Genomic DNA, 24,518 nt, shown 5'->3' on the forward strand with positions numbered 1-24,518 from the left:
AGAGGTGTACGATTCTCCCTTAGCTCACTAAACCTGCTTGAACTAGTCAATCTGTATATTTGTGTCATTATCAGTGCCCAGGGTGAATTTATTTCCCAAGAGTTACATATAAGCCTCAGAATTTACAATTCCTGCACAGACTAATTCTTGCCTGATGTTAAGAGGATTTCTCTGTGACACAGACCTCAACTGATAAAGTGAAACTTGAAGAGCATCTTTCTGAATATGCAAATCAAGGAAGAGAGCACGATTGTTGAGACTAGAGCAGAAGGATCTCTGAACTTGGGGGAGAAAAATGCACACAGAGATAATTGTCCTAGTGTTGTTTCTTCTGACTGCTGTGGTTTGCAGTCTTTTCTGTGTATAAGAGCGCTTCTGTTGGGTCACTGTTGAGGATAAATTTTGGAGCCTTGCCAGAACCACACACCACATAGCCTGCTAAAGTTCAAAATGAAACTTGTGTACAGGTAAAATATAGACTGAAGACTTTCGTAAAATGTGTCAGGGTGAGTGTGATTAGCTCCAAAAGAATTCCTGACTTACTGGGCATACTTTCTTCAGACTCCTTTTATTTATTACTATGATTCTTGTCAGGTTTTTAGTTCGTAGTCAGGAGTAAAGTTAGGGAAAGGGCCTTCTCCTCTGCTCTGACAAGAGGAAACACTGTCATAAGCCTCATTCTGGGTGAGAAGTTTCGTTTCTCTATCTGAGGAGCTCCCTTTCATTTTTCAGATGGATACCTTGGAGTACCTGGAAGAAGAATTCAGTGGAATGGCCAGGTGCCCCTATGATGCAAAGCATGCCAACGTTGCGTTGTTTGCAGGTAAAATGACAGAAACAAACTTTTTATTTTTTGTTCTGCAGTCCAGGCTTGTGAGAACACTGTGCCCCTTGCTTGAGACCAGAATGCCTAAATCTAAAAGGTGTCAAGGGGAGTGAACAATGACTAAAAATAGGGGGCATAAGGAAATCCCTAGCAAAAAAGCTTTCCTATCTCTGGAGCTCACTATCATCAACATTGCATGAAGCCTCAGTTTCCTGGATCAATATTTCAGTATTTCCTGTATTCTTGATAATACGGCCAGCGTAAGGCACCATTTCTGGCTGCATCCAGCTTCTATGAACGTCAAAGGAAGTCAAAGCTTGTGTAAGCTTTAATAAGAATTAAGCAGGATATGCTCTGTAACAACTCTTAAGCCTAAGTTAACATTCATAATAACAGGAAGTTAGGGAAAATGCTGTGGCATGCCCTTTTCTAGATCTAGGAGGAAGGGGAAGGGAATTTTTTTTTTTTAACCTGAAAACATCTTAATATGCTCTTACAAGCTGCTGTAGACAAAGGAGAGAACTTTATTGGTCAGTGGTAATTTATGCTGCATGCAGGAGAACAATGTTAGCTCTGATTTCTACTACAATAGTTAGAAAAAGTGAGATCTTATAAATGAGGTTAATTTTGGCTGTTAGTTGTGCGGTATTTTTGTCTATCTCTTCGTGAATTCCTGATTAAATTGTTTCTTTATTGAACTTCTCTTAGTGTGAATCCTGCTGATCTTTTCTTAGATCTAGCTGTAAGATAGGTGGTGAAGATAATAAAGAAGTCATCCATGGTAATGTGAGTCGTCTTCAGCAGGTGTGATGCTATAAAGCAGAGCCTGGGTGCTCACATGGAAATACTTAAGCTATTTCTCTGAAGATTAAGAATGTGCAAGTATTTCAGCCATTCTCGAATGGGTCTATACTGAAAGAGCTCTCTTAAGTACTACTCTGTTAGAGGTATCATCATCTGCCTCACAAAGGAGAGATTTTATTTCAATTTTTTTTATTTCAATTTTTTTTTAACTCTTTATAGTATAAATAAATAGGTCCTTTCGTTTCAAAAATAATGGTGATGATGATAGTGGTATTATGTGATTCTTAATTACAGTCACAGGAATATATAGTAGAAATTCTCTAATTGTAGCAGGTAATTCATAAAGCATGGAAAAAGAGAAACACCTTCAGAGAAACATTTTTCCCGTATATCTCAGACTCCCTATCCTTAGTGCAGTCTGAATGACTTTTCAGAAGGGTCTTTCTCACTGTACTGGCCAAGAAAGCATTTATGACCAGCCCACTGTAAACATTCACTTTGAATGCAGATGAAGTTCAGTAAGATGACTCCTGCTTTGCTGCTGAAGAAACCCTCACATTATTTGAAAGTAAAGAGAACATTTATAGAAAGGATCATACTCCCTCATGGTAATTCAGAATAAATTCGATACAGTTCAAATAAATATTTGTAGAATATGCCCCATAAATGTGCTGGCTTCAGAAAATCACTGTTTTATGTGTCATACGTATTGATACCTGTGCTAACTTTTCAGAGTGCAGTGAAAAACAGTTTCAGAACAGTTTAGGGCACTAATCCAGGTCATCTGAATTTGTTGGATGCACTTACATGAATATGGCTCTTCTTGCAGCCTGCAGCTATTGCAGCTGATATGTGTGAATTGTAGTTGGTCACAGGAACTTGGCAGAAAAGAAAATAAATATGTGGTTGTATTAACATGAGTTCAGACATCTCTATCTAAGCAATTCAGCTTTTTATTCTATTTTGAATTTGGGGGATGGGGGGGAAGGGAAGGCATGCTGTAAATATTTTTTCTGTTTTGCTAAGAAAAAATTATCATTCTTAGGTAGCCAAATAAGGACAAGAATTGTATAAGTCAGAACAAAGCATACAGTCCTCCTAATAAAAAACAGTCTGAACTTTAAATCTGGAGCCGAAATTCGCAGACTCACAGAGTTGTTAGGGTTGGAAGGCAGCTCTGGAAATCATCCAGCCCAACCCCCCTTGCCAAGGCAGGGTCACCTACAGCAAGTGACACAGGAACATGCCCAGGTGGGGTTTGAATGTCTCCAGAGACGGAGACTCCACAACCTCCGGGGTTCCAGTGCTCTGCCACCCTCAATGTAAAAAAGTCCTTCCTTGTGTTGAGGTGGATCTTCTTTTGTTTTAGTTTATGGCCACTGCTCCTTGTCCTGTCACAGGGCACCGCTGAAAAGAGTCTGGCACCATCCTCTTGGCAGCTGCCTTTGAGATAGTCCTATACATTAATGAGATTCCCTCTCAGTCTTAAATTAAATGTTGGGTGAAAGTATAGTGAGGAGAGCTTGATCAATAGAAGCCTCTCTGCTTTGTCCTGGGTATGTCCTCAGTGCTGGTGCCTTCAAGGCACCAACATAATTTCTGTCGAAGGAGATGTAGACAATTCTGATTTTTATGCAGACACAATAGGGACACAAGTTGGTGTGCTCATGCTGCAGTGCTTGTGGTTCTAGCAGACAGCATGTTCCAAGACCTATCTCACATATGAAAACAGTCCTGTACAGCTACCATGACCTGCAAGCAGATTAGACAAAAAATGAAATTTAAAAATGTTGCTGAGGCTTATGCTTTTATGTCCTTATAGTTTTGTTTGTTTTGGTTGTCCTTTGGGTGCCATTTTGTAGGCCCTTTCTTATCACTTGTCCTCCATTCTTTAGGAGAGAGGAATGCAAAATGCATGCAGGAAATGCCTAAAATACACGCTAGAAAAGAAATATTGATGGGCAATCCTCCCCCATCTCTTGCATTCCTGTTTCAGCAGGGCTCCCAGCATGCTATTTAATTTTTTGTTAGTGATCTCTGACAGAGCAGAAGTGCTCTCAAGGGGAGAAATTTTCATAAGTGTCAATTAGCTCACAGTCTTCAAGCCCTGTCTGATTTGCACTCCCTGTTAAAACTAAGAGTTCTGTTATGCTTGTTTTGCTGACATACCTAGGAAGAATTTCTGAGCATTTAACTAGGAACATGTGATTGGATAGGGTAGTTCCGTGTGACATACCTAAGACAAGGAAGAATTATTCCATAAGGTTCTTTTCTCCCACAGCACCCCTCTGAAATTTCCATTTTGCAAAGTGGTGACTTGCTTGTTCAGTACTCAGTTCCATTTACCTAGCTGGATTTTTCCCTTCCTTCAGAGTTCCTAAGGAGACTGTGATGGTTTTGTTTCCCCCCTTCTCATGTGACTGATGAGAGAAGGCAATTTTATTATTTCTAATGCTCCTCCCCCCTTGTTTCTTCTTTCCTTCCTCCCCAGAGGGAAAACTGTATTCTGCCACAGTGACCGACTTCCTTGCAATAGATGCAGTAATATACCGGAGCCTTGGAGACAGCCCAACCCTGCGGACAGTTAAACATGACTCCAAGTGGTTGAAAGGTAGATAAACAAACAAGGAGAAAAAAGCAGCATCTCTGAGGAGAGTCTTGGATTTCTGACAGACCTCTTTGTCATGTCATTTCACCAATGCTTTCTGGCAGAAAGAAGGAAGTAGATTACATCTCTTGCTTACACTGATCTGTTTATCTCTTTCACTCTTCTCCTGACCCAAAGTTACTGGACCTGACAGAAGCTGTGAGCTGGGTAGATCAGAATATGTATTACAGTGAGCTTTCCAAGCTGAAATCCACCAGTTTACATCTGTTGGATGTAAAAGTTGGACCTTGCAGGGCGCTGTGTACTTGGGCTGTGTTTGAAAATATTCCTGCCACAGCACTGTTAGGTAACAATCAAGGCTTTATGAAGTATAGAAGGTTTGTCCTCTAATGTTAAGATTCATTAATAAAACTAAAATTATGGGGATATTGTACAAAGCCTTTCTGTTACGGTTCTTAAGGATTGTACTGCTGCCATTGAATTAGGCAATTTCTGTGCTGTAAATGCCCTCATTGTTAAGGACCGTGCTGTTTATCTTCATGTAGGTGTTAAGAATTGTTAGCATTTGGAGTGATTTTAACAGAGAGCAAAGCCATAGTTTCAAGTATTTTTCTGCATGCAGAAATGTTTTGCCAGGTGTGAACTTTAGCTGTCCCACTTTGCTTGCTGCTACAGACACGTGTGGGCAGAAACAGTTACGTGGTTTGTTATTCCCTCAGCTCACAGCCTGCATGCCATAAAGAGCACTGCTTGGACCCCTCAGGCATACAGTTATAAATGTCTGTTTAGCTTTCCTCTTACTCCATGCAGGGCAGACATATTAGTGGCAGAGACTTAACTACCCTGCAGTGATGTTGCACAGACTTGTTCCCAGCTCTCCTGTCCCCAGACAGTGATTCTTTTCTGGCAGTGATTTGTTCATTCTGAAAACTGATCAAGTTTGTCAAATGCAGACGTTTCACCTCTGGATGTTAAGTGTGAATGTATTCGGCTTCTCTGTGCATGCTGGATCCTGCACGTGGTGCCTAAATCAGATGTCTTGGGTTGTTGTTTTCTTCTAGAACCGTACTTTGTTCAGGCAGTTGACTATGGCAATTACATATACTTCTTCTTCCGGGAAATAGCAGTGGAGTACAACAGCATGGGAAAGGTAAGGGCGAACACATTGCCTTGAATGACTTTGTCAGATTAGGAGGAGGAAAACTTACGCTATTCTTGGACCAATGCTGTTACGAGTGACCTTGAAATGAGAACCATAAATCATGATGACAAGGTCAGCATTTTGAGAAGATTCCTATTGCTCAAGCCAAAAGGTTGGCTGGAGTGAAACATTGCACTGTCTTGAAAGGAAACTGTGTGGTTTCTTACAGTGATGGTGTATGCTGGAGTCTCTTTTCTGAAATTATAAAAAGCACAAGGCTAATGTAGTTAGTTCAGCATAGTAGATAATTGTTAAAAATGGATTCCAAAGCAGGAAGAAATTTTTATGTAAGAAATATGAATTAGAGTGCTGAGTAAACATGGGTAGGAATTTTGTTCTCTGCCATTCTGCAAAGAATAATTAAACGCTTTCTGCATTTTTGCTAATTTCACAATAGCTCTCTGACTAAGCAGTCAGAAAAGCTGACCAAGGTCACGAAGGTGAAGAGCAGGAATAAAAGCCGAGCAAGATTTGCATAGTTTTTAAGTGCTGAAAACACAAGAATCTGAGCAGCAGTGTGGGTTGCAGGGATTGTGAATATGAAATGTGCTTTTGTTTGGGGAAATAGAAAGCTAAGCAGTCTGTATGGAAATAAGTTTTATATGGGTTGAGAACAGATCTCCTGAAGGATTTATGGCTGTATAGTAAATGCCACAGTCTTATCTTTCGTAGCACACTGTTCCAAAGCCTAATTTTTCTGTTTCGTATTTGTCACAGATTATAGAAAAGTGGTATTAAATTAAGCACCTTGCTGTGTTATTCCAAGTGTTTTAAAAGCAGTATTCCAACAAAGTCTTTAGTTCAAGCAAACACTTAATTTTCTCCATTATTTTTGCTCTATTCCTTCCAGGTCGTTTTCCCGAGGGTGGCCCAGGTTTGCAAAAATGACATGGGAGGATCTCAGCGAGTGCTGGAAAAACAGTGGACTTCCTTTCTCAAGGCTCGGTTGAACTGCTCAGTTCCTGGCGACTCACACTTCTACTTTAACATACTGCAGTCAGTTACAGATGTTATCCATTTCAATGGCCGGGATGTTGTTTTAGCAACATTCTCTACTCCATATAATAGGTAATAGTCACAATAACCTTTAACCTTCTACCTTTTACCTTTGTGTTTTGCTTTCCATTGCACTTTCTTTTTACTTTACGCAAGCACGAGAAGTGATTGCTCATACAATGTAATTTTTATGTACTCTGTGCTTACCGATAGTTTGTGTTTAATTTCAATGTACCCTGGTATTGCTTACTGCATTTCATACCTGATGACTTAGAGCAGCTTTCACTCATTTACTATCTGGACACATTCCTCAGACATATTTTTCTTTATGGGAATAGTTCACACTAGCCACCAAGAAGTGTTGCAGCTTGTAACTTGCAAAGTATTATTCCAAAGAGAAAATACGGTATTTTTTCCTCAGAAAGAAAGGACTGAGTCTGTCCTGTTTATACCTAAACCTCCAAGAACCATGCTGTCTCATTCTCTTTATTTCATGCATCCCTGGTGACTCTTGCTTGATCCTTGACCCTGCATTGACCCTGCTGCCCCCTGACTCTCCCAGGAGAACCAAGGTCTTGCTGGCTGGAAAGGAGGGTCCCCAGAACACCTATTTCATTGTTTGCATGGTTATCCAAAAGTGTCCATTCATCTGTAAAGATTTTATTACATTTACACTTTTATAGCATGTTTCTCTGGAATTTATTAGAAGAATAACTGTATCTAATTATTGTGAACTCCCAGAGAAATTTAAAAAATAGTAGCATTCTAATTACAAAATATATCGCAGTTTCACAGAGTAACATTTGAGCTGAAAGAGGAATTTTATTGATGAAATTCATTTAGTTTTGCTGTACCCTTGCCACCTCTGGTCAAAGCCAGGACTGACTTCAGATGAGAGTAAGCCTGGGCCTGTAATCTATAATCACTGCTTTTGACATCAAAACAATAGGAACTGCAATGGAATAATTATGCCACCAATAGGGAATACAGGCTTAAATTAAAATGATCTCTTTTCATGCAATCTGGCATAGTAAAAACAGGTGAACAAATAGAGATGCAACATCAGAAAATAGATTGTGTCTCACAATTATCTCAAAATTGAGATTGTCCTCCCACTCTGCTAGTATTTCCTGTGGTGTGTCATGAATAATTCTTTTCCTTAAGCATTTTAAAATCTAAGTACTTGGTGTAAAAAGAAAAATACTATTTTGTAGGCTTAAGGTTTTGCCAGACGCTGAAGATGGCAGGAAGGCATATCTTCTTGGAGACAGCTTATTAGCAGACCTGGCAGCCAGGAGGGCCAAGTGTGTCCTGGGGGGCATCAGGCCCAGCATCGCCAGCTGGGCAAGGGAGGGGATTGTCCCGCTGTGCTCTGCATTGGGGTGGCCTCACCTCAAGTGCTGGGGGCAGTTTTGGGTGCCATAACATTAGAAGGATCTGAAGGTATTGGAGAGCATCCAAAGGGAAGCTACAAAGATGGTGAAGGGCTTGAGGGGAAGTCATATGAGGAGTGAATGAGGCCACTTGGTTTGTTCAGCCTGGAGAAGATAAGACTGAGGGAAGACCTCACAGCAGTTCTGAGCTTCCTCATGAGGTGAAGAGGAGGGGCAGGAACTAATCTCTGCTCTCTGGTGACCTCTAGGAGGACTCAAGGAAGCTGAGTCATAGAGGTTTAGTTTTGATATTAGGAAAAGGTTCTTCACCCAGAGGGTATTTGGGCACTAAACAGGCTCCCCAGGAAAGTAATCACAGGACCAAGCCTGACAGAGATCAAGGACCATCTGGACAATGCTCTCAGGCACATGGTGTGATTCTTCGGGTGTCCTGTGCAGGAAAAGCTGGACTTCAGTGACCCTTGTGAGTCACTTCCAATTCAGGATGTTCTGTGATTCTGTAGTTCTATGAAACCTACTTCTGACATGGAACCATCTCTCCCATTCCTCCTCCACTAAAGTAAAGTTGCAAGAAATACCTTTGGTCTCTGGAACAAAATTTCCTTTTAGAGTGAAGTGGAAGAGATTCCTCAGTCTCATCAGAGGTCACTTGGGCAGAAGCTAGTGATGAGCTTTAGTCCAGTAGTTCAGAGGTGGCTTGGACCTCCTTGGCTGTGACCCACAGTGCTCCTTCCTGAAATCTGCCACCCTCCAGAGTAAAAGATGTTGCAGTCCTTTCACCATGGCAATGCCTCCATCAATGTGTAGTTGTGTGTTGAGCATGGGTGTCAGCACTTTCAGTTGTGTGTAACACACCCCAAGATTTTATGGGTTTTTTTTTTTTTTCTTTAGGACTTAATTCAGCAATGTGCAAAATTTTCTAGCTGGAGTGGATCTTGAGCTGTCTTCTAGAGGTCCTCTGTGTGGCCAAATAAATCCTTGACCATCTTTTATATCAACATAAGTATGGCTGCCTCCTTTTAAAACTCCTGCTGTGTAGTATCAATTAATAAAGAGCTTTAAAGTTTCCTTCCATATAAAAAGACAAACCTGTGGAGATCAAAGTAAGACTACTGTACTATCTCCCTACTTGTTTTTTTTCTTCAGTAAAAAGCATTTTGAAATTTTTTACTATTCAGAGGGTTGTTTTTTATCAATTTATATACCTTTAGGAGTTTAGCTTAATCCTCTGTAACAGTATTATAGTTCCTACATTTTTTCTTCGATGTGTAATAACCTACTAGCTAAGAGCAGTATTGAAAGCCTCAGCCAGCTGGGTTCATGCTATTTACCCAATAAAATTAAGTGATGGAAGTCAGACACAAATACAGTAGTTCATGTACAAAAAAAAAGGAAAGGGTGATAAATGAATATTTCATGCTTCCAAGCAACTGACCATGGTAAACCCATAAGCCTTTCAGAAAGTATGTAGGTAAGAATATAGCTATGTTTGGACAATGCTGTCATGCAGTTGCATGCAAGTATTCAAAAAGTTGAAATTTGCAATGCTATGATCTTAAAATAAACATCAAATTTGTTTCTATAAGCTCTTTACATTTCATTGAGTAGAGCAAATTCCTGAGCATAGTTAACTCCTTTTCACTGGGAACCCTTTGTGGATGTCAGGCTGTGGGAGCATGAACAAATTACATGTAAAAGCCAGGTCAATGGCACATTGCAGCACACTTCCAGTTTGATTAGAACCAACTTCTGAACTGTCTGCGGTGTGGTTTTGAGGCATGGCAGGGACTACAAGAGTTGGTACTGAGAGATGTTGTGACTTAGAATTTCCAAGTAATGGGTTCTGAATGAGACTGGCCATTATTCCTCATGCGTTGCCAGTGATAACCAGAGTTTCACAGATTCTTTCCCTTCTTCAAGATTATTGCAATTACTTCTTTCTGTAGAGGCCTTGAATTAAATTCTCTTGGCAGGAGCTGCCTGCTGATTGGTATTCCGGCTTTTCCATGGGGCTTTTCCTGTCAGTACCAGATTCAGAGTTCAGAATTGAGTAACCTGTGACAGGAAGACTTCTACAGAGCATATTTTTCACTCAAGGTTTTATGCATAACTGCAGAATGAGTAACAATTTCTGGGAAATGTCACTTTGCAGCATCCCTGGCTCTGCAGTCTGTGCCTATGACATGCTTGACATTGCCAATGTGTTTACTGGGAGGTTTAAAGAACAAAAGTCTCCAGATTCCACATGGACACCAGTTCCAGATGAACGAGTGCCCAAGCCCAGGTATGTTTCATGTATAGTGATACTGTTCTGTTCCTTTATGCAGGCTACAGAGTTTTTTTGATAATTTGAACAGCCTTGTAAGGTGCAGATACAATCATACATGTTACAGCAGTAAAGTAAAAGTTGAATTGAATTTGGATCTAAACTATGCAGTTGAGACTTTTTCCACTTAAATGAGATTTGTGTAACATAAATCAGGCCAGCTTCCACTTGGTCAGAGTAATCACTTAAGAGTGGTGTGAGTTACACATGTTGCAAATTGGTTCAGTAATGGACATATCTCATTACAAAACCTGCACCAGTTCTGCAGTTTGCTGTTCTATGATTAACATGCAGTTTAAATGCCACAGTGGATGCATTATGGAGAGAAAAAAATAGCATTCCACCAAACTGGAGGTTCAGTTTACCTCATTCCTCCTATGAGTTGTTTTCCCTGCTTCCATGTGTTTGCATGCATCTCCTCTACTACACTCTTCATATTTCTTACAAGTATCATTTCATACAAGTTGCTGTTGACAGACACTTTTTAACTTATTTACACCAATGGTATTTTGCTCTGAGATATTGATATGTATATAGATAAATTCATTTATCTCAGTTAAGCTTTACCACTTTAATGCATGTTTTACATTGCTTGCAATATCTTCAATAATTTCAAAAGCAAAAAACATCTGAAGTACTCTGTGCATTGTTGAGCACCACAATATAAGAAGGATCTAAAGGTATTAGGAGGCATCCAAAAGAGGGCTACAAAGATGATGAAGGGCGTAGAGCAGAAACCATGTGAAGAGTGGCTGAGGTTGCCTGGCTTGCCTGGAGGAGTCACAATCTACAACCTCATCACAATCTACAACTTCCTCATGAGGGGAAGAGGAGGGGCACACACTGATCTTTTCTCTGTGGAGACCAGTGACAGGGCCCAAGGGAATGGCCAGAAGTTGTGTCAGGGGAGGTTTAGGTCAGACATTAGAAGAAGGTTCTTCACCCGGAGGGTGGCTGGGCACTGGAACAGGCTCCCCAGGGAAGTGATCACAGCATCAAGCCTGATGGAGCTCAAGAGGCTTTTGGAAAACACTCATGGCACATGGTGTGATTCTTGGGGTGTCCTGTGCAGGGGCTGGAGCTGGACTTCAGTGATCGTTATGGGTTGGTTCCAGCTCAGGATATCCTATGATTCTATGAAGAGCCATGGTGGACACTGAGCTTCTGCCTAATCCGAATTTGGCCCATCATGTTTTGGATTTACCAAGTGTAGAATCCCTGTGCTGTCTTTATTCTGAAGCTGTCACTCAAGAGAAGAGCCTAGAGATGACTGTGAAATCTGGTAAATTCTGTGTCTGTTTTCAGTCTAAGCCTTAGTAATGCAGCTTCTAGCAGTGTTGCAGGATTTTCTTCTTCATTTTGTGTTTCAAACAAGTTGTTGACACAATAGCCTGCCTTGGGAGTGCAAAGCTGCATAAGGGCTCCAAAGTCATTTGTTTGGACCTTACTGAGATATATTGGCTGGGAAGGGGAAAAGAATAAGGCGAAATCACTTTCAGTGGGAAAGAGGAAGAGAAAGTTGCATTGTGAGTTTGGGATGAGCCAGCAGCAGGTTAACTATTACAATGAAGATGGGATAATATTGTTCTTCCTGAGCCTGAAGGAGACAATGGGAAATGAATAGTGGACAGTGTTTCACGTAACATTTGGCCATCAATCTGCTTAATAGAAATAATCATTTCTTCTAACTCACAGTGAAGTACATGACAGGCACCTTTGATATAAGGTCATTCTTATTTGGATATCTCAGTATGGTCCAGAAACATTACTGCCCCTGTTGATCCTAACATTTCTCAGAAACCTACCAGAGCCCTTCAGGGGTGCTGCTTCCCTGTTTGGCCAGACAGCAGGGTTTGCTTGGATTTATGTTGACTCGACTAAACCAGTTTTGAGATTAAAACAGGATTAATCCAATCATGCTATTAGGATTTAGGAGTAAATAGGCCTCCAGATTAGATACACAGAAACTGTAGACACCACGGTGCCAAAAGGTGCAGGCTGCTCCCTCGGGTTCTCTGGGAATGTTGCCTGATGGGTCAATGCCCTTGCAAGGACCTAGGAAACCAGTGATGTCCTTGGTTTCTCCTTCTGTCCATCTATTGCTAGTTCTACGTGCAATTACAAGAAAGCTGAAGTGTTTTGGATATGAAGAGACAAGAGCACACATTGTCTGCATGTAATGTTCCTTGCTGAGCTCTTGTGGGACCAGACTTGTTGACACAGCTAGTTCCTTCAAATCCTATGCTACCTTCCCATACAAGATTTAGTTACTTTATGCTTGAATATTTATCTAAATCTGAGCAGCACAGATGATAGGACCAGTCCTGTATTTGTTCAAGTTGACATTGCTCTTGATGTCAGTGCCTTTACCCACATCAGAGTAGATGAAAATTGGATGATGCAGTGTGTTTATGAGTGAATGGTCCATCTTTCACCTTCCCATCTCACACTGGCTCAAAGGTTTGAAGAATCATAGTGCTCTAGAAAATGGGACTAAATGGACCTTTTATTGGAGAAAATGGCCTACACGATATTAACAAGCAAAACGTTTGCTTGTTTTGCTGCTTCCTTTGAGAGATGGCATGTCCAGGCAAGAAAATTGTGCTACCACCTAGGAGGAGCAGGGTAGGTTTTAGAAATAGTGTGAGCAGATTTGCATTTAGGTTGTCAAAGAATGACAGATAACTTTTCAGTGAAAGTCTTCAGGGTGCTACCATTCTTATATCATCTCATCCAAATTCAACAAAGGGTAAAACTGGTGTTCACATGGATGCTATCAGGTTTGTCTTCTCCAGTAGTCTGTTTTCTATCAGACATGACTGAAAGTGGTATTCTCTCACACCTGTTAAAAAAATTAACTTCCTTCTGTATTATAGGGACTGCTTTTATTACAGGAAAGAGCAGTCAGCTAGGAAAGTTACAGATCAGAACTGTGCCAGTGGGAAGCATCAAGCCAAATGCACTCACGCAGTGATTCTGTTCCATATGAGTGGATAAATTACAAACTCTGTGTGTAACACTCCTGATGAAAAAATGGCTGTGCTCTTAAGTGACACATGAAGTCCTTTTGAATGATAGAGCAGGATTTTAGACTTCCCTTGAGGGGCTGAACAAGTCCACCACACTTCTCAATCCTCCTCCATGTTAAACTCCTGTAAAGCATGTCAGACTTCAATGAGAGCTTCATCACAAGGGGAAGCTTGCCCTCAATGTCAAGTAAGTTTTCTGGCTTGACTCTCTTGTTTTACATAGGCCTGGTTGCTGTGCTGGCTCTACATCATTAGAAAAATATGTAACATCTAATGAGTTCCCAGATGATACTCTGAACTTCATCAAAACACATCCACTGATGGACGAGGCTGTACCTTCCATTGTCAATCGACCCTGGTTCCTGAGAACAATGGTCAGGTATGTACCACCAAGTGAACTCTTGTCCTCACTGTAGCTGTCAAGCTGTGCTAATAGCCTTGCTTCAAATACCCTCCAACTCTATAAATGTCCTTGGTATCCTGGGCCTGAATCCAGCTAGGAATGGTGACAGAGCTGAGCAGATGCTGCGGAACTCCCTGGGCAGCTTTCAAGATAGGAAAGACCTCAGTCCTTTCCAGCCACACCATGCTGAAAATGGATGTTGCAGGAAATGCTCTGCAGGGAAGTTTTACCCGCCTGTTGGCTTATCGCTCAGTGTTTGAGACAGCTCTGTAAAAACTTTGGGCAAGGATCAGCAGACAACTCAGGAATAAGTACACAGGATACAAACATGTCTGCCAGGATATGTTCACAGGATACGTAGATGTCTGTCAGGTTATGTACTGGTAAGCTTTAATGTTTGCGTACAGGCAGGAGGAATCTCATAGTCTCCGTACTTTCTATGGCAACAAGAAAAAATAATAACAGATTTGAACAAAAACTCATAAATCAGCAAGTGTTATATACACCATCCCCTTCCTATCAAAATACATTCCCACTCTGCTGTGGTCACTATACTACTTATCTACTGTCCAGCTGTGAACAGAATAATGTGACTAACTTTTGCCGTATTTTCATCTCTTCCTCTGAACAAGGGTATTGTGTTGGGCAGTTAGCTCTGGAAGGGTCTGACTTAGTTTTAGTAATGTATTTTCTGTCAGGTTTTTATGTCAGGTTCTGTAGCTCCAACCAAAGAAGGGAACAGCAAGCTCCACAGTGCTTCCCTTGATAGGCAGTACCATCTAACTGGTACCAAATCACCAGTACTTGTTTTCCATAAATTGTGCCATCCCAAGATTTGATATCACCTCAGCACTGAAGTTGCTTGGTGGTAGCTTTGTGATTATTTTTAGTGAGGTAAAATGGTATTTTGCATCTCACTGTTTTATTGCACTGACACAGCTTTCCCTGACAAAAAAAAGTTGAATCTAGTTCAGCTGCTTTTAACGCGACAGAGCTTGAAATTTTAAAACAGTTCACTGTGCTGATTCTCCCTGTTTGAAGAAATCACCAGGCTTTTGGACAGACAATTCCTGAATGCCCTCAGACTCTTAGCACCCCTTCAGCTTTCTGAACTTCTAGACACTTCTGAACTTCTAGATGCTTCTGTATCTAGCTATTGGACATGTGGGCATGCAAACACGTGAAAATTCCTGAACACCTGAAGAGCCAAATTGGTACAGTCTGTGTTGATTTATAGTCAGGTAGGGGAAGTGCTTAAATGTGTTTTGTGGTTGCTAGAAGTCTACCATACACTTATCTGATGTGAAGAAGGGAATTAAATAAATGACAATTCTGTGATTATCTCTGTGATTTATCTGTGAAAATGCTCTGTCATTTTAGATATCGCCTGACCAAAATTGCTGTTGACTCTGCTGCTGGGCCGTATCAGAACTACACTGTGGTTTTCTTGGGGTCAGAGAAGGGAATCATCCTGAAGTTCTTGGCACGGATGGGAAACACTGGTTTCCTAAATGACAGCCTTTTCCTGGAGGAGATCAATGTTTACAATCCTGAAAAGTGTGTATCTGATTCTTTGTACTCCTGTATGGGTGACTTTGAACTTCTGATTTCCCAGAGAATAACTTGTCCCGCGGAAAGGGAAGTAGTTAGAGAAGCCAAGTTTTTTGAGTAATTTTAAATTGTTTAGGGAGGGGATGTCTGCTTATCAGTCTCTACATTGCAATAAGATTTTTTTATTCAGTATGTGTAGAAAATAGTCCATCCTATGCAGCAGCTGATGGGTAATTAAAAGTGAAGTTCTGGAAAGGAAGATTAATTTTCTAATCCTATAAAAAACCCTGATTCCTCTCCAAATAACTCAACAAGCAGCAAGCTGCTCTCCAAGAGAAATTTTCCACATTTCAGTCTTCCTCAAATATGCCTAAGGGGGCTTTGAAGTGAGCCATAATCATGCAGAAATTTCAGCAACTTTGAGTGCTGGAGAAGAATAAACACAAAAATGAAGGGCCGTCAGAAGCTTGTCTGGTGTGCTGTCTCTCTCCAATTCTTAACTATCCCATGCATTTTTAGTACTAGCTTATATGTCTATCAGTGTTTTTAGTGGCTGTTTTGTGTTTTTTTTCCTTGACTTGTTCAATTCTATCTTTCTTGCGGATTATTTGGCAGTTTTTTGTGATTTTTTTTCAGCCTGGGGGATCATTAAGGTTTCCCCTGGTTTCCCAGCAGAGCACACTCGTAACCACATCTCACTTTTCTCCAAACCAGGTGCAGCTATGATGGCTTGGAGGACAAGCGGATCATGGGCATGCAGCTTGACAAGCCCAGCAGCGCCCTGTACGTTGCCTTCTCCACCTGTGTCATCAAGGTTCCCCTGGGACGTTGCGAGCGCCACGGCAAATGCAAAAAGTACGTGTTTTGTGGTTGCTGTCAGAGGCCTGTGCAGGGGGGAAGCTGGAGCACTCATGAATGCCAGCTTGTGCTCTTCTCTCCCAAGGGCCTGCATAGCGTCCAGAGACCCGTACTGCGGATGGGTGAAGGAAAGCGGGGTGTGCACGCAGCTGGTCCTTGGCTCCAAGTGAGTAAGGGCTCTGGCTGGACGGGCTGTGGAGCTCTGGCAGTGGTGCCAGGCAGTCTTGGGCAAAGCTATTTGAAACACGGGGCTTTTAGAGAGGGAAAAATGTGGGAAGTGTTTGTTTCTACCTTATTTGCATTCACCTCCAAAATGTCTCACAAATTTTTTTGATGTGAACTGTCAGCTGATTGGTAACTGCTGAAAGAGGAGGAAGAAGAAATTGAAAGAGCTGTATTAAGGTCTGCGTATTATTGAAAGGAGCGAATTGGATGGATATGTCTGGACCAGCCTGCACTGGAGCCATCACAGCTGATTAAAGAGGCAATAGAATCCAAATTAAATTACTGAAGTAATTTGTCCACTGAAAACAAAACCAGTCCTTCTAATTTACTGTGCATTACTAAGAGGAATCACAGAGCACAGTAAGGGCTTAAAACAGATTTAGAGAAGTGCTGGATCTCCCCTTGCTTAACAGTAGAATTTAATTATTTTATGATAATGAAAGTCTGTGAAGGTTACAGGGACCAAACCCACTTCAAAGCTCACATTTCTTGGCCACTTCTGACACATCACATGACTGCCCACTCTGAGGTATACAGCTATATTCCCTCATGGTAGTGGTCGAAGTGTAGCACAGACATCACAGAGCCCTGACAGCCAGTCCCACATCTGATGCCACTTAACCCTGCTTCTGTACAGGTCCTCAGTATATAATGGACAAGTTACAATCTCTGTGCTTCTGTCTTGTTCTTAATTTGCTATTTCAATTCAAATTATTTTGTCTGGAGATGCTATAGCCGTATGTGTCTGTATATGCTTGACTACAAAAGTGTGGGCTGTTCCTGATTTGACATTTGGTAGGGTAATGTTAAAATGCACCTGTGTCCACATCAGTTTTTATTACTCCAAAAGCATTTGAGACTTCAGCTTCCATGGCAAGTTGCAGGGGACTTCCATACCTCACCTTTAAAAGCAGCTCCCACTTTCATCAATAGATCCATCGAGACTCCATCCATTGCAGTGACGGAGTCAAAAAGTGAGCAAGGCAGCTTATGTTCTGTCCAGTGCTTAGGAAGGGGATCCAGATCAGCTGTGATGATACCTGGTGAGGTTTTAAGCAAGCCAACAGGAGGTAGAGATGTTAGGTGCCCTCCTGGAGTAGCTGACAGTTGAACAGGTGTTTTAAGAACACAGAGTTAGAATGAGTTGTCTGCAAGGGTAATTATGCCTCAAGGGCAGGATACTAATATAGACAAGGCCTTGTATTTGGAAGTTTTCCAAGGTTCTTGTCATTCACCTTTGACCACACAGGAAGTTGGAAGAACAGCTTCAATAGTTATCCAAAATCACAGAGAGAGGTTAGGAGAATAAGCTGAGCTTGTCAGCTAGAAAAACATGTGTTTGTCAGTAGAACCCCCTGTGTTAAAGGGAACACCTTTTGAGGGATGGACCTTACGCCTTGCAGCCTCATCCAGTGTCATACCTAAGTGATTGCTGAAATGCAGGTTGTCTTCCTCGAGCACAGTACCTGCCCCATGGGTTTGCTTCCTTCTCCCACCAAAGTGCCAGTGCACACGGTCTGTTGTGCACAGGTTAAGGTAGGGTTACAGTTGCTCCCAATAACATTATATATTTAACAGTTTAAAAAACTCAAGTCTTTTCTTCCCTTGGTAATGAGGCACGCAATGGATTTTTAAAAAGTAGTAATATAAAGTATCATCAGAAGCCAAGAAAACATTAAGCAGTGATGAATAGCTCAAATGTGTATGTTGCAGTTTTTCAGCCTTTGTGTGGAATTTTCAAAGAAATAGCCAGTTTCACAGCAGGGATTTATTTCAATTGAACACGTGATAATTTCTTTCTGGTTATGCCTATGACTGTTGTTATTCATACTGTTTTGTTTCTTTCTATTATTTAGACTGGCATTTGAACAGGACGTAGAACGTGGCAATACAGATGGCCTGGGTGACTGCCAAAGTAAGCAAAGCTTTTACCTCTGTTTACCTTGTGTCACAGTATCCTTCTGAACGCCTCAAATCACCAGTACCTCTCAGTCATTCTTTTGTAGCAACATAAGCCACAACAGGGACAGCAATGTAGTTAATGATGCAGGTTCAGAAGAAAAATGGTTGTTTAAATATGTTTGAGGAAAATAGCCCAGTTCACGTGATTTATACAAACACCGGACTTCAGAGTGGTTACATAATGAGAAAAGCTCAGCTCTAGAGGATATTGATTACAGCAATGGCATAATGAATTGGGGTCATTGTCTTTATTAGCCATGGTGGTTGGGTTGTTTACATAGATGTACAGAAGTGGCTTGGTTTCTTGGTGTAGTCTGTGACTTGCACTACATTCCTATGCAGCACTGTGAGACAGTGAAATATATTTTCAATTTTGGATCCAGATCAAGAAATGGCAACTGCTTAGTTTGTGAGTCTTAGGGAATTTTACATACAGTCTGGACAACCTTGTGGTATTAAGGGTCAGGTACTATTGGCATTGCCTAAGAAATTTTAATGGTAAACCTTAAGTCCTGACAGCATGAGCTGAAAGTTTAAACACGGTCTTTAAACATTTACAGTTTTGTACTGAAATGCTTAAAAGTGCATAGCTTGCACTGCATGCAAAGAAACTTTGCATGCTGACTTCTGAGCCTTCAAGAATACCAATGTCTGTGTTCAGGACATCTCTTGTTACAAATGCTCTCACTGAGGTTGGTTTAATTCTGATCTCCAAATATTATTTATAAACCTCATGAAATCAAGACTCTCATTCTTTTCAGTGTAATTCGCACTGATGCAATAAAACAGATGAAGCTGAGGAATCAACGTACAGTGAGAGAGTCATTACTTCTGCAATACAGAGGAAAATAACAGAGGGCTAGACTGTGCCATGGGACACAGCGTGGGCCAGCTGCTCTGGAGAAAGCCAGAGCCTTCTCATGCCTTGTGCATCCTTATTCAAGAGCCATTAATTACTGTGATCACTGTGCATGAAGGAGTACAAGGATTTCAGCCTCTGTCCTAAGATAGGGTAGTATAGACTGTCTCAAATATTTTTGAAGGAGGTGTAAAAAGATTTTTGAAGGAGGTGTACACATAGGCCTCCCCTCTGTTCCCCTGCAAAATGGGTTAGCACCAAAATCAGGTCAGTTCCCAGCTGGTGTATCTTTGACCTTTTCAGCCAGTTCTGCTCTCCTTGGGCAAATAGGTTAGGCAGGAGTGGAGTGGAGCTGATATCAGTTACATATAAAAGAAGGGTAGGAAATTATTCAGGAGCAGCACATTGTGCTCATGGACAGAGATCTGCTTCTGTGCAGAGAGCAACAAAGCCCCTACCCTGCTTAAATCCCTCTTTAGCCCTGAATGATGCATTGACTCTTGACACTGCACAGGGGTAGATTTCATTCCCTGCTAACCCAGCTGATCTTATTACTTCATGTGGTCTTGGGTCACCTGAGTTTTGTCCTCATTGACTCACATTGCTGGCTGCATCCCCTGCAATGCCTTGCCTTAGACTAGGACTTGCAAGGAAAGCAGGGAGGACACTGGTCCTCCCACTCCCATATCTCCTGTACAGAATCGGTCATGATCACTTTCAAAGCCAGACATTGTTTGTGGGTATGTATGAATATTAGTTTTGCCTGGGTCCTTAGTGTAAAATTCACACACTTATAAATATCAGCTGAAACATTAATGGTTAGTAGCAGCAAACTACTTAAAAGAAAAAACAAGATAGAAATAATGATTTTTCCCCTGTTATTTGTCTTTCAGATTCCTTCGTAGCCCTGAATGGTAAGGAAGTTCTTAGTTTCATTATTTATTGACAGCAAATCCATTTTGGAGGAATCACTTTTTACTAAACTTTTAAGTATTTTCATACTTTTGTTATATTTAATATTTCTTCCCAATTTATTTTGTTCATAGACATTTCAACTGCTTCACCTGATCATGAAATGTCTTACTACACAGTGTATGGTCAGTTTATGAGTGTTTTTAAAAATTCTCCCCAAATCCTTGTGTCAGCTAGTAGTTCCTGTACTCAAATAGTTGTTGCCCTATTTTACTTGTTTTGTCTTGGTTTTGAGGGCCCGATTCACTAATCACAACTAGGATTGAGTCTTACCTCTTTATTTTATGACACTGAACTGTGCCATAAATCAAATCCCTCCTGATGGGAGAGAATTTTCTAAAAGTCCTTGCAGGGAGTTTCAAAGATAAACTGAGACTTTTCCTGGAGTTTCAATGCTGCCGGATAGTTGTTAATATTAAGTCTTATCAGAGGAACAGAGCCACTAGCGTGACCCAGGTACAGCATAGAGCACAGAAAGCAGGAGAGAAGTCCCTAATTATCAAGATTTACACAACCTTTTAAAGATAATTTAACCAATAGTTACTAAAAACGTACATTATTTTCGCTTTCCTACCAATTATTCAGTAACACAGCCAGGAACTGCGGAATTCTCTATCCAGTCATTCCAAACTACTTTTATGCAGAACATGGAGTAGTAGAAGAAGGAGAAGAAGGTTTAGAGAGCAACAACAATCCTCCATTTTGATATTTTTTACTCTTATCTATTTACTACAAAGAGTAGCCCAAAACCTCTATAAATTTTTCACTCTGTGACAATCTTACATAATAGTCTATCACCAAATTCACACCACTGTGTTTTCTAGTTCCTGTCTGATCGTTGGTAATTTTTTCCAAGGTTGCAGGTAAAAACAGTGTTGTTCAGGGGCGTAAGAACCCTTAAAAACAGGCAGAGAAATATTCTTGGCACTCTGGGTCCCTAAAATTTTTAATCTCTCTTTTCTTGTCTTCCCTCAAAACTGTCTCCATTGAATTAAAGTCAGATATGGCCTATTTTAATGGCATGCCAGCAGACGTGATTAAGAGCATGCTTCACCTGAACGCTCAAAGAAACACTTGGGTACGGTGATGCATCTTATCTGTTCACCAGGAGAAACAAGATAGTAGTTCACATCCCACTCATGAGCTGTCCAGGCTGGTGTCACTACAGCTACAGCAGCTAGTCAGATACCTTAGGGAAAGCAGCAGAACTATCCCTGGGTTACAGAAAGATCTCTGATAAGGAAAATTAGCCTTTTGCCCATGTGGTTTGAGACTGGATTATGCCTCAGTTCCTGAAGGTTCTTGTCACTTCTAGGGTGAGTCATTTATGTTGTCCATTCAAATTCAGATAGCAAATTAAATTACCTGAAGAGGATCATTTCTGCAAGCCTAGAGTAGCAGGTTCCCATGAGGCAGCTGTTACTCTGTGCTCACAGTGCTTTCTACCACTTTGTTCTGCACATTTGGAAGTGGATTACACTGGTTCTTGGAGTGAAGAATAAATGTCTTCATGAGGAATAACTGCAGAATGAATAATCCCTTTAAATTCAAACCTCCACATATACTGCAATAGCTTTTCTTACAGACATCCTGAACAAAGACAAGTACTCACAAGCTAAGAGGATGTATGGTATTGCTGCCAGTGAAATCAATGGCAAAATTCCATCTGGGGTGGAAGCTTTCTTGTGAAGTTGCTTTCAGGCCATACAAGACTAGCAGTTCATTAGGGCTGGATCAAATTCACCACACTTTGGGCTGAAGAGGTAGGTTAATGTGAAGTTGTGATGAACTTTTATTTGATCCTTTCATCTCGTGCCTGCAGAATATGTAGGTGTAAGACCGAACCAATGACAACCCAGTACAGCAGAATAAATAACTGGAGGGACAGTAATGCTGTTCAGCATTTGTAAAAATACAGACAAATTCCCCTTGCTGTTTATTACCAGGAAATGAAAAATGTGCAGGTGAAACTTATTTGAAAGTATGGTAATGAAAACCAGTGGAGGGAATGTACAAAATCAAAGGCAAGTTGAGACTTTCTAGTGTATGGAAGACTGACAGTTTCATCTGCATATACAGTTTATACTTTCTTTCATTGTAAAATTGCTGTGTTTCCAATGCACGGAGCAGTAATTAAAGAAGAGTAACAATCAAATCCATACTGCTGAATGTAAAGATAAAGAGAGTGGCTTTGGGCATAGTGCTGATGTGCCAGAAATGTTCTAGATTTCCTGCTTCTAAGAGAATTCATAGTCTGCAGAGTTATAGCTGTGGAACTATGGTTTGGATCCTGCCAGCTAGAGTATTAGTAGGTACTTTAGTGAAAACTGATATTTTAATCTGACCAAGAAAGCAGAAGAGTTTCTCAAGTGAGCAGCAGAATGATGAAAGCTGAAGTCCAAGAGAGCACAGTTAACAAAAGAGAGTACATTTTACTGTCCAGGTATGTCAAGGCCAAAGACAGACTCCATAAATGAACCCAGCTTTTAAAGTAGGACCTTACAGACAGGTGCAATGGAGAAACACTGACCCAGCATTAACATGGGTTCTCATTCACGCCCAGTCTTTTACAGATTATTTCATTGACTCCTCTCAGGTACATCCTAATAACATGGTCTCCATGCAAGTCAGCTCTTCCTTTTATGGGTTTAGTTAAAATACCTATTCTTGTATTATTGCAGTTGGGCTTTCTTTTCACCTACCACTTGTCTCCTCTATTGATCTTCCACATCAGGAGTGCAAAAATTCTAGGATGAGCTAGTAAAACAGTCTCAGTAAACATGTTCATGTTTGCCAACTACAGTGACTGGTCTGAATAATTCTTTTTCTTGAAAACCAAAAATGTTATGAATGGTCTAATTTGATGTTACTGAGCACAGTTTAATGCAAAAGTAAATGGTATGTCATAATAGATGAGGCCTCAGAACACTGGGATATACCACAATACCAACCAAGCGAATGCTCAGAGCTCTGTCGGATTCAGTGGGCTAAATATATCCAAAGTCATCTAACTTCCAAAAGAAGTCATAAGCCTGATTCTCTTCATTTACTCCACTATAAATCACCCTCCTTCAACAGACTTACTGCCAATCTAGCAGTGTGAATGAAAGGAGAACCAAGCCCTTAATCTTTCTGTTCTTGGCACCAGCCTCCTCCTAAGTTTGGCACATGGGCTCTCTTCCTAAGGCAGTCTCACATTATCGGTTGCAAACAAGTGCAAAGTCCACACAGGTGACTCAAGTGACACCCAAGGAGAGGATAGCAGACTGATGGTCTGGATGCAGAAAGTCAGAGAGAAATTATGCAAGAGCCACATCTTTAAACAAGGAGATTAAGCTAGATACCTCTGCAAAATTCTAAGCAGCTTCAATTACCTTTGAAAACATCAATTCTTAGTGAATTGGGCCCTTATATTACCCCCTAGCCATAGTCCTCTGTCCCTCTATAGTATTGATTTAACTTTTCCCTCTAATTGTCTAATTAGGTTGCTATAGCTGTTAATAGAATAGCGTGCAGATATCTTAACCTCTGAGATTCTAATGACTTGTGCATATTAGAGTAACTGTCAAATACTGATAGTATTGAATCTCTGTCTTTGTTTTAAACCTGAAAAAAAAACTCTCTACATTTTACAAGTGCACTTCAGAACAAGCTATAGTTAGAGAAGTGCAGCCTTTTTGAATGATTATCTGTGCTTGTAGACACCAAGTGCTTTTACTCTGCCTCTGTTACTTGATTACAGCACTCCAAATGAAAAGTTTTTGCAAATAATGAAAGCACCTAAACCAGATTTTTTTGGGGTGTGTCTGTTTGATTTTTACATGTTTTCTTTAAACAGAGACATTTGAAAAGCACTATGCATACAGTTACTCAGAAGCTTTGTTTTAAAACAAAGGCAGAATTGGTTTTTCAGATGTTTTTGTATTAACCATTATTAACACAGAGGTACTGGCCACATCTCAGATGGGCTAAAGCCTCGTTACATTTCAACAAAGCTTATTTGCAAGTCAGAGTGGAAAAAAATGGTGTAATGGGAAAAAAAGGCCCACTACACATTGCAAACTATACAGCGCATTGTAAAGGCGTGATAATGGCTGTGTGTGAGAGGGCCAGGACTGGGTTGCTTGCCACTTGAGTCTTTTCTCTGTTTTTGAGAGAAACTTAAGTAGCTCATACATTTGTGGTGCCACTCTGCTCAGAAGTGAAATTCACCCAGTGGGACTGGCTATTCAGGCACCTACAGGACACTGTGATACTACTTACAGGAGCAGGATCACTGCCTATGGTAAGTGTTTGAAAAATACAGGTCTAACACAACTGGGACAGGCTATTAAGGTTTAATCTGCTCCTGCCCTGCTTCCTCAAAATCAAATGGAAGAAAGTTTATCTCAATTAGCTGTGTAAGCTTCCTTCTCAGTGGGTATTAGACTAATACATTGGTAACAGAGAGAATAGGCTGATTTCTTGCATTTGTGTGGAACCCCTCTGTACCTAGTGACCTTCT

General features: G+C 40.8%; 1 protein-coding gene across 6 annotated transcripts in view; it reads left to right on the top strand.

The window, feature by feature from the left end:
* Positions 1 to 24,518, top strand: part of SEMA6A (semaphorin 6A) — a 118,303-nt gene that overhangs the window by 63,063 nt on the left and 30,722 nt on the right. For all 6 annotated transcript variants that reach the window (XM_069000917.1, XM_069000920.1, XM_069000922.1 and 3 more), the window contains 11 exons: positions 733 to 823; positions 4,122 to 4,241; positions 5,300 to 5,388; positions 6,290 to 6,507; positions 9,982 to 10,113; positions 13,408 to 13,563; positions 14,968 to 15,144; positions 15,853 to 15,993; positions 16,082 to 16,162; positions 18,078 to 18,136; positions 19,936 to 19,956. In XM_069000917.1, the coding sequence (XP_068857018.1) occupies positions 733 to 823; positions 4,122 to 4,241; positions 5,300 to 5,388; positions 6,290 to 6,507; positions 9,982 to 10,113; positions 13,408 to 13,563; positions 14,968 to 15,144; positions 15,853 to 15,993; positions 16,082 to 16,162; positions 18,078 to 18,136; positions 19,936 to 19,956 (1,285 nt within the window). The remainder of the gene's footprint in view (positions 1 to 732; positions 824 to 4,121; positions 4,242 to 5,299; positions 5,389 to 6,289; positions 6,508 to 9,981; positions 10,114 to 13,407; positions 13,564 to 14,967; positions 15,145 to 15,852; positions 15,994 to 16,081; positions 16,163 to 18,077; positions 18,137 to 19,935; positions 19,957 to 24,518) is intronic.

This window comes from Aphelocoma coerulescens (genome assembly GCF_041296385.1).
Source record: "Aphelocoma coerulescens isolate FSJ_1873_10779 chromosome Z unlocalized genomic scaffold, UR_Acoe_1.0 ChrZ, whole genome shotgun sequence".
Classification (NCBI taxonomy): domain Eukaryota; kingdom Metazoa; phylum Chordata; class Aves; order Passeriformes; family Corvidae; genus Aphelocoma; species Aphelocoma coerulescens.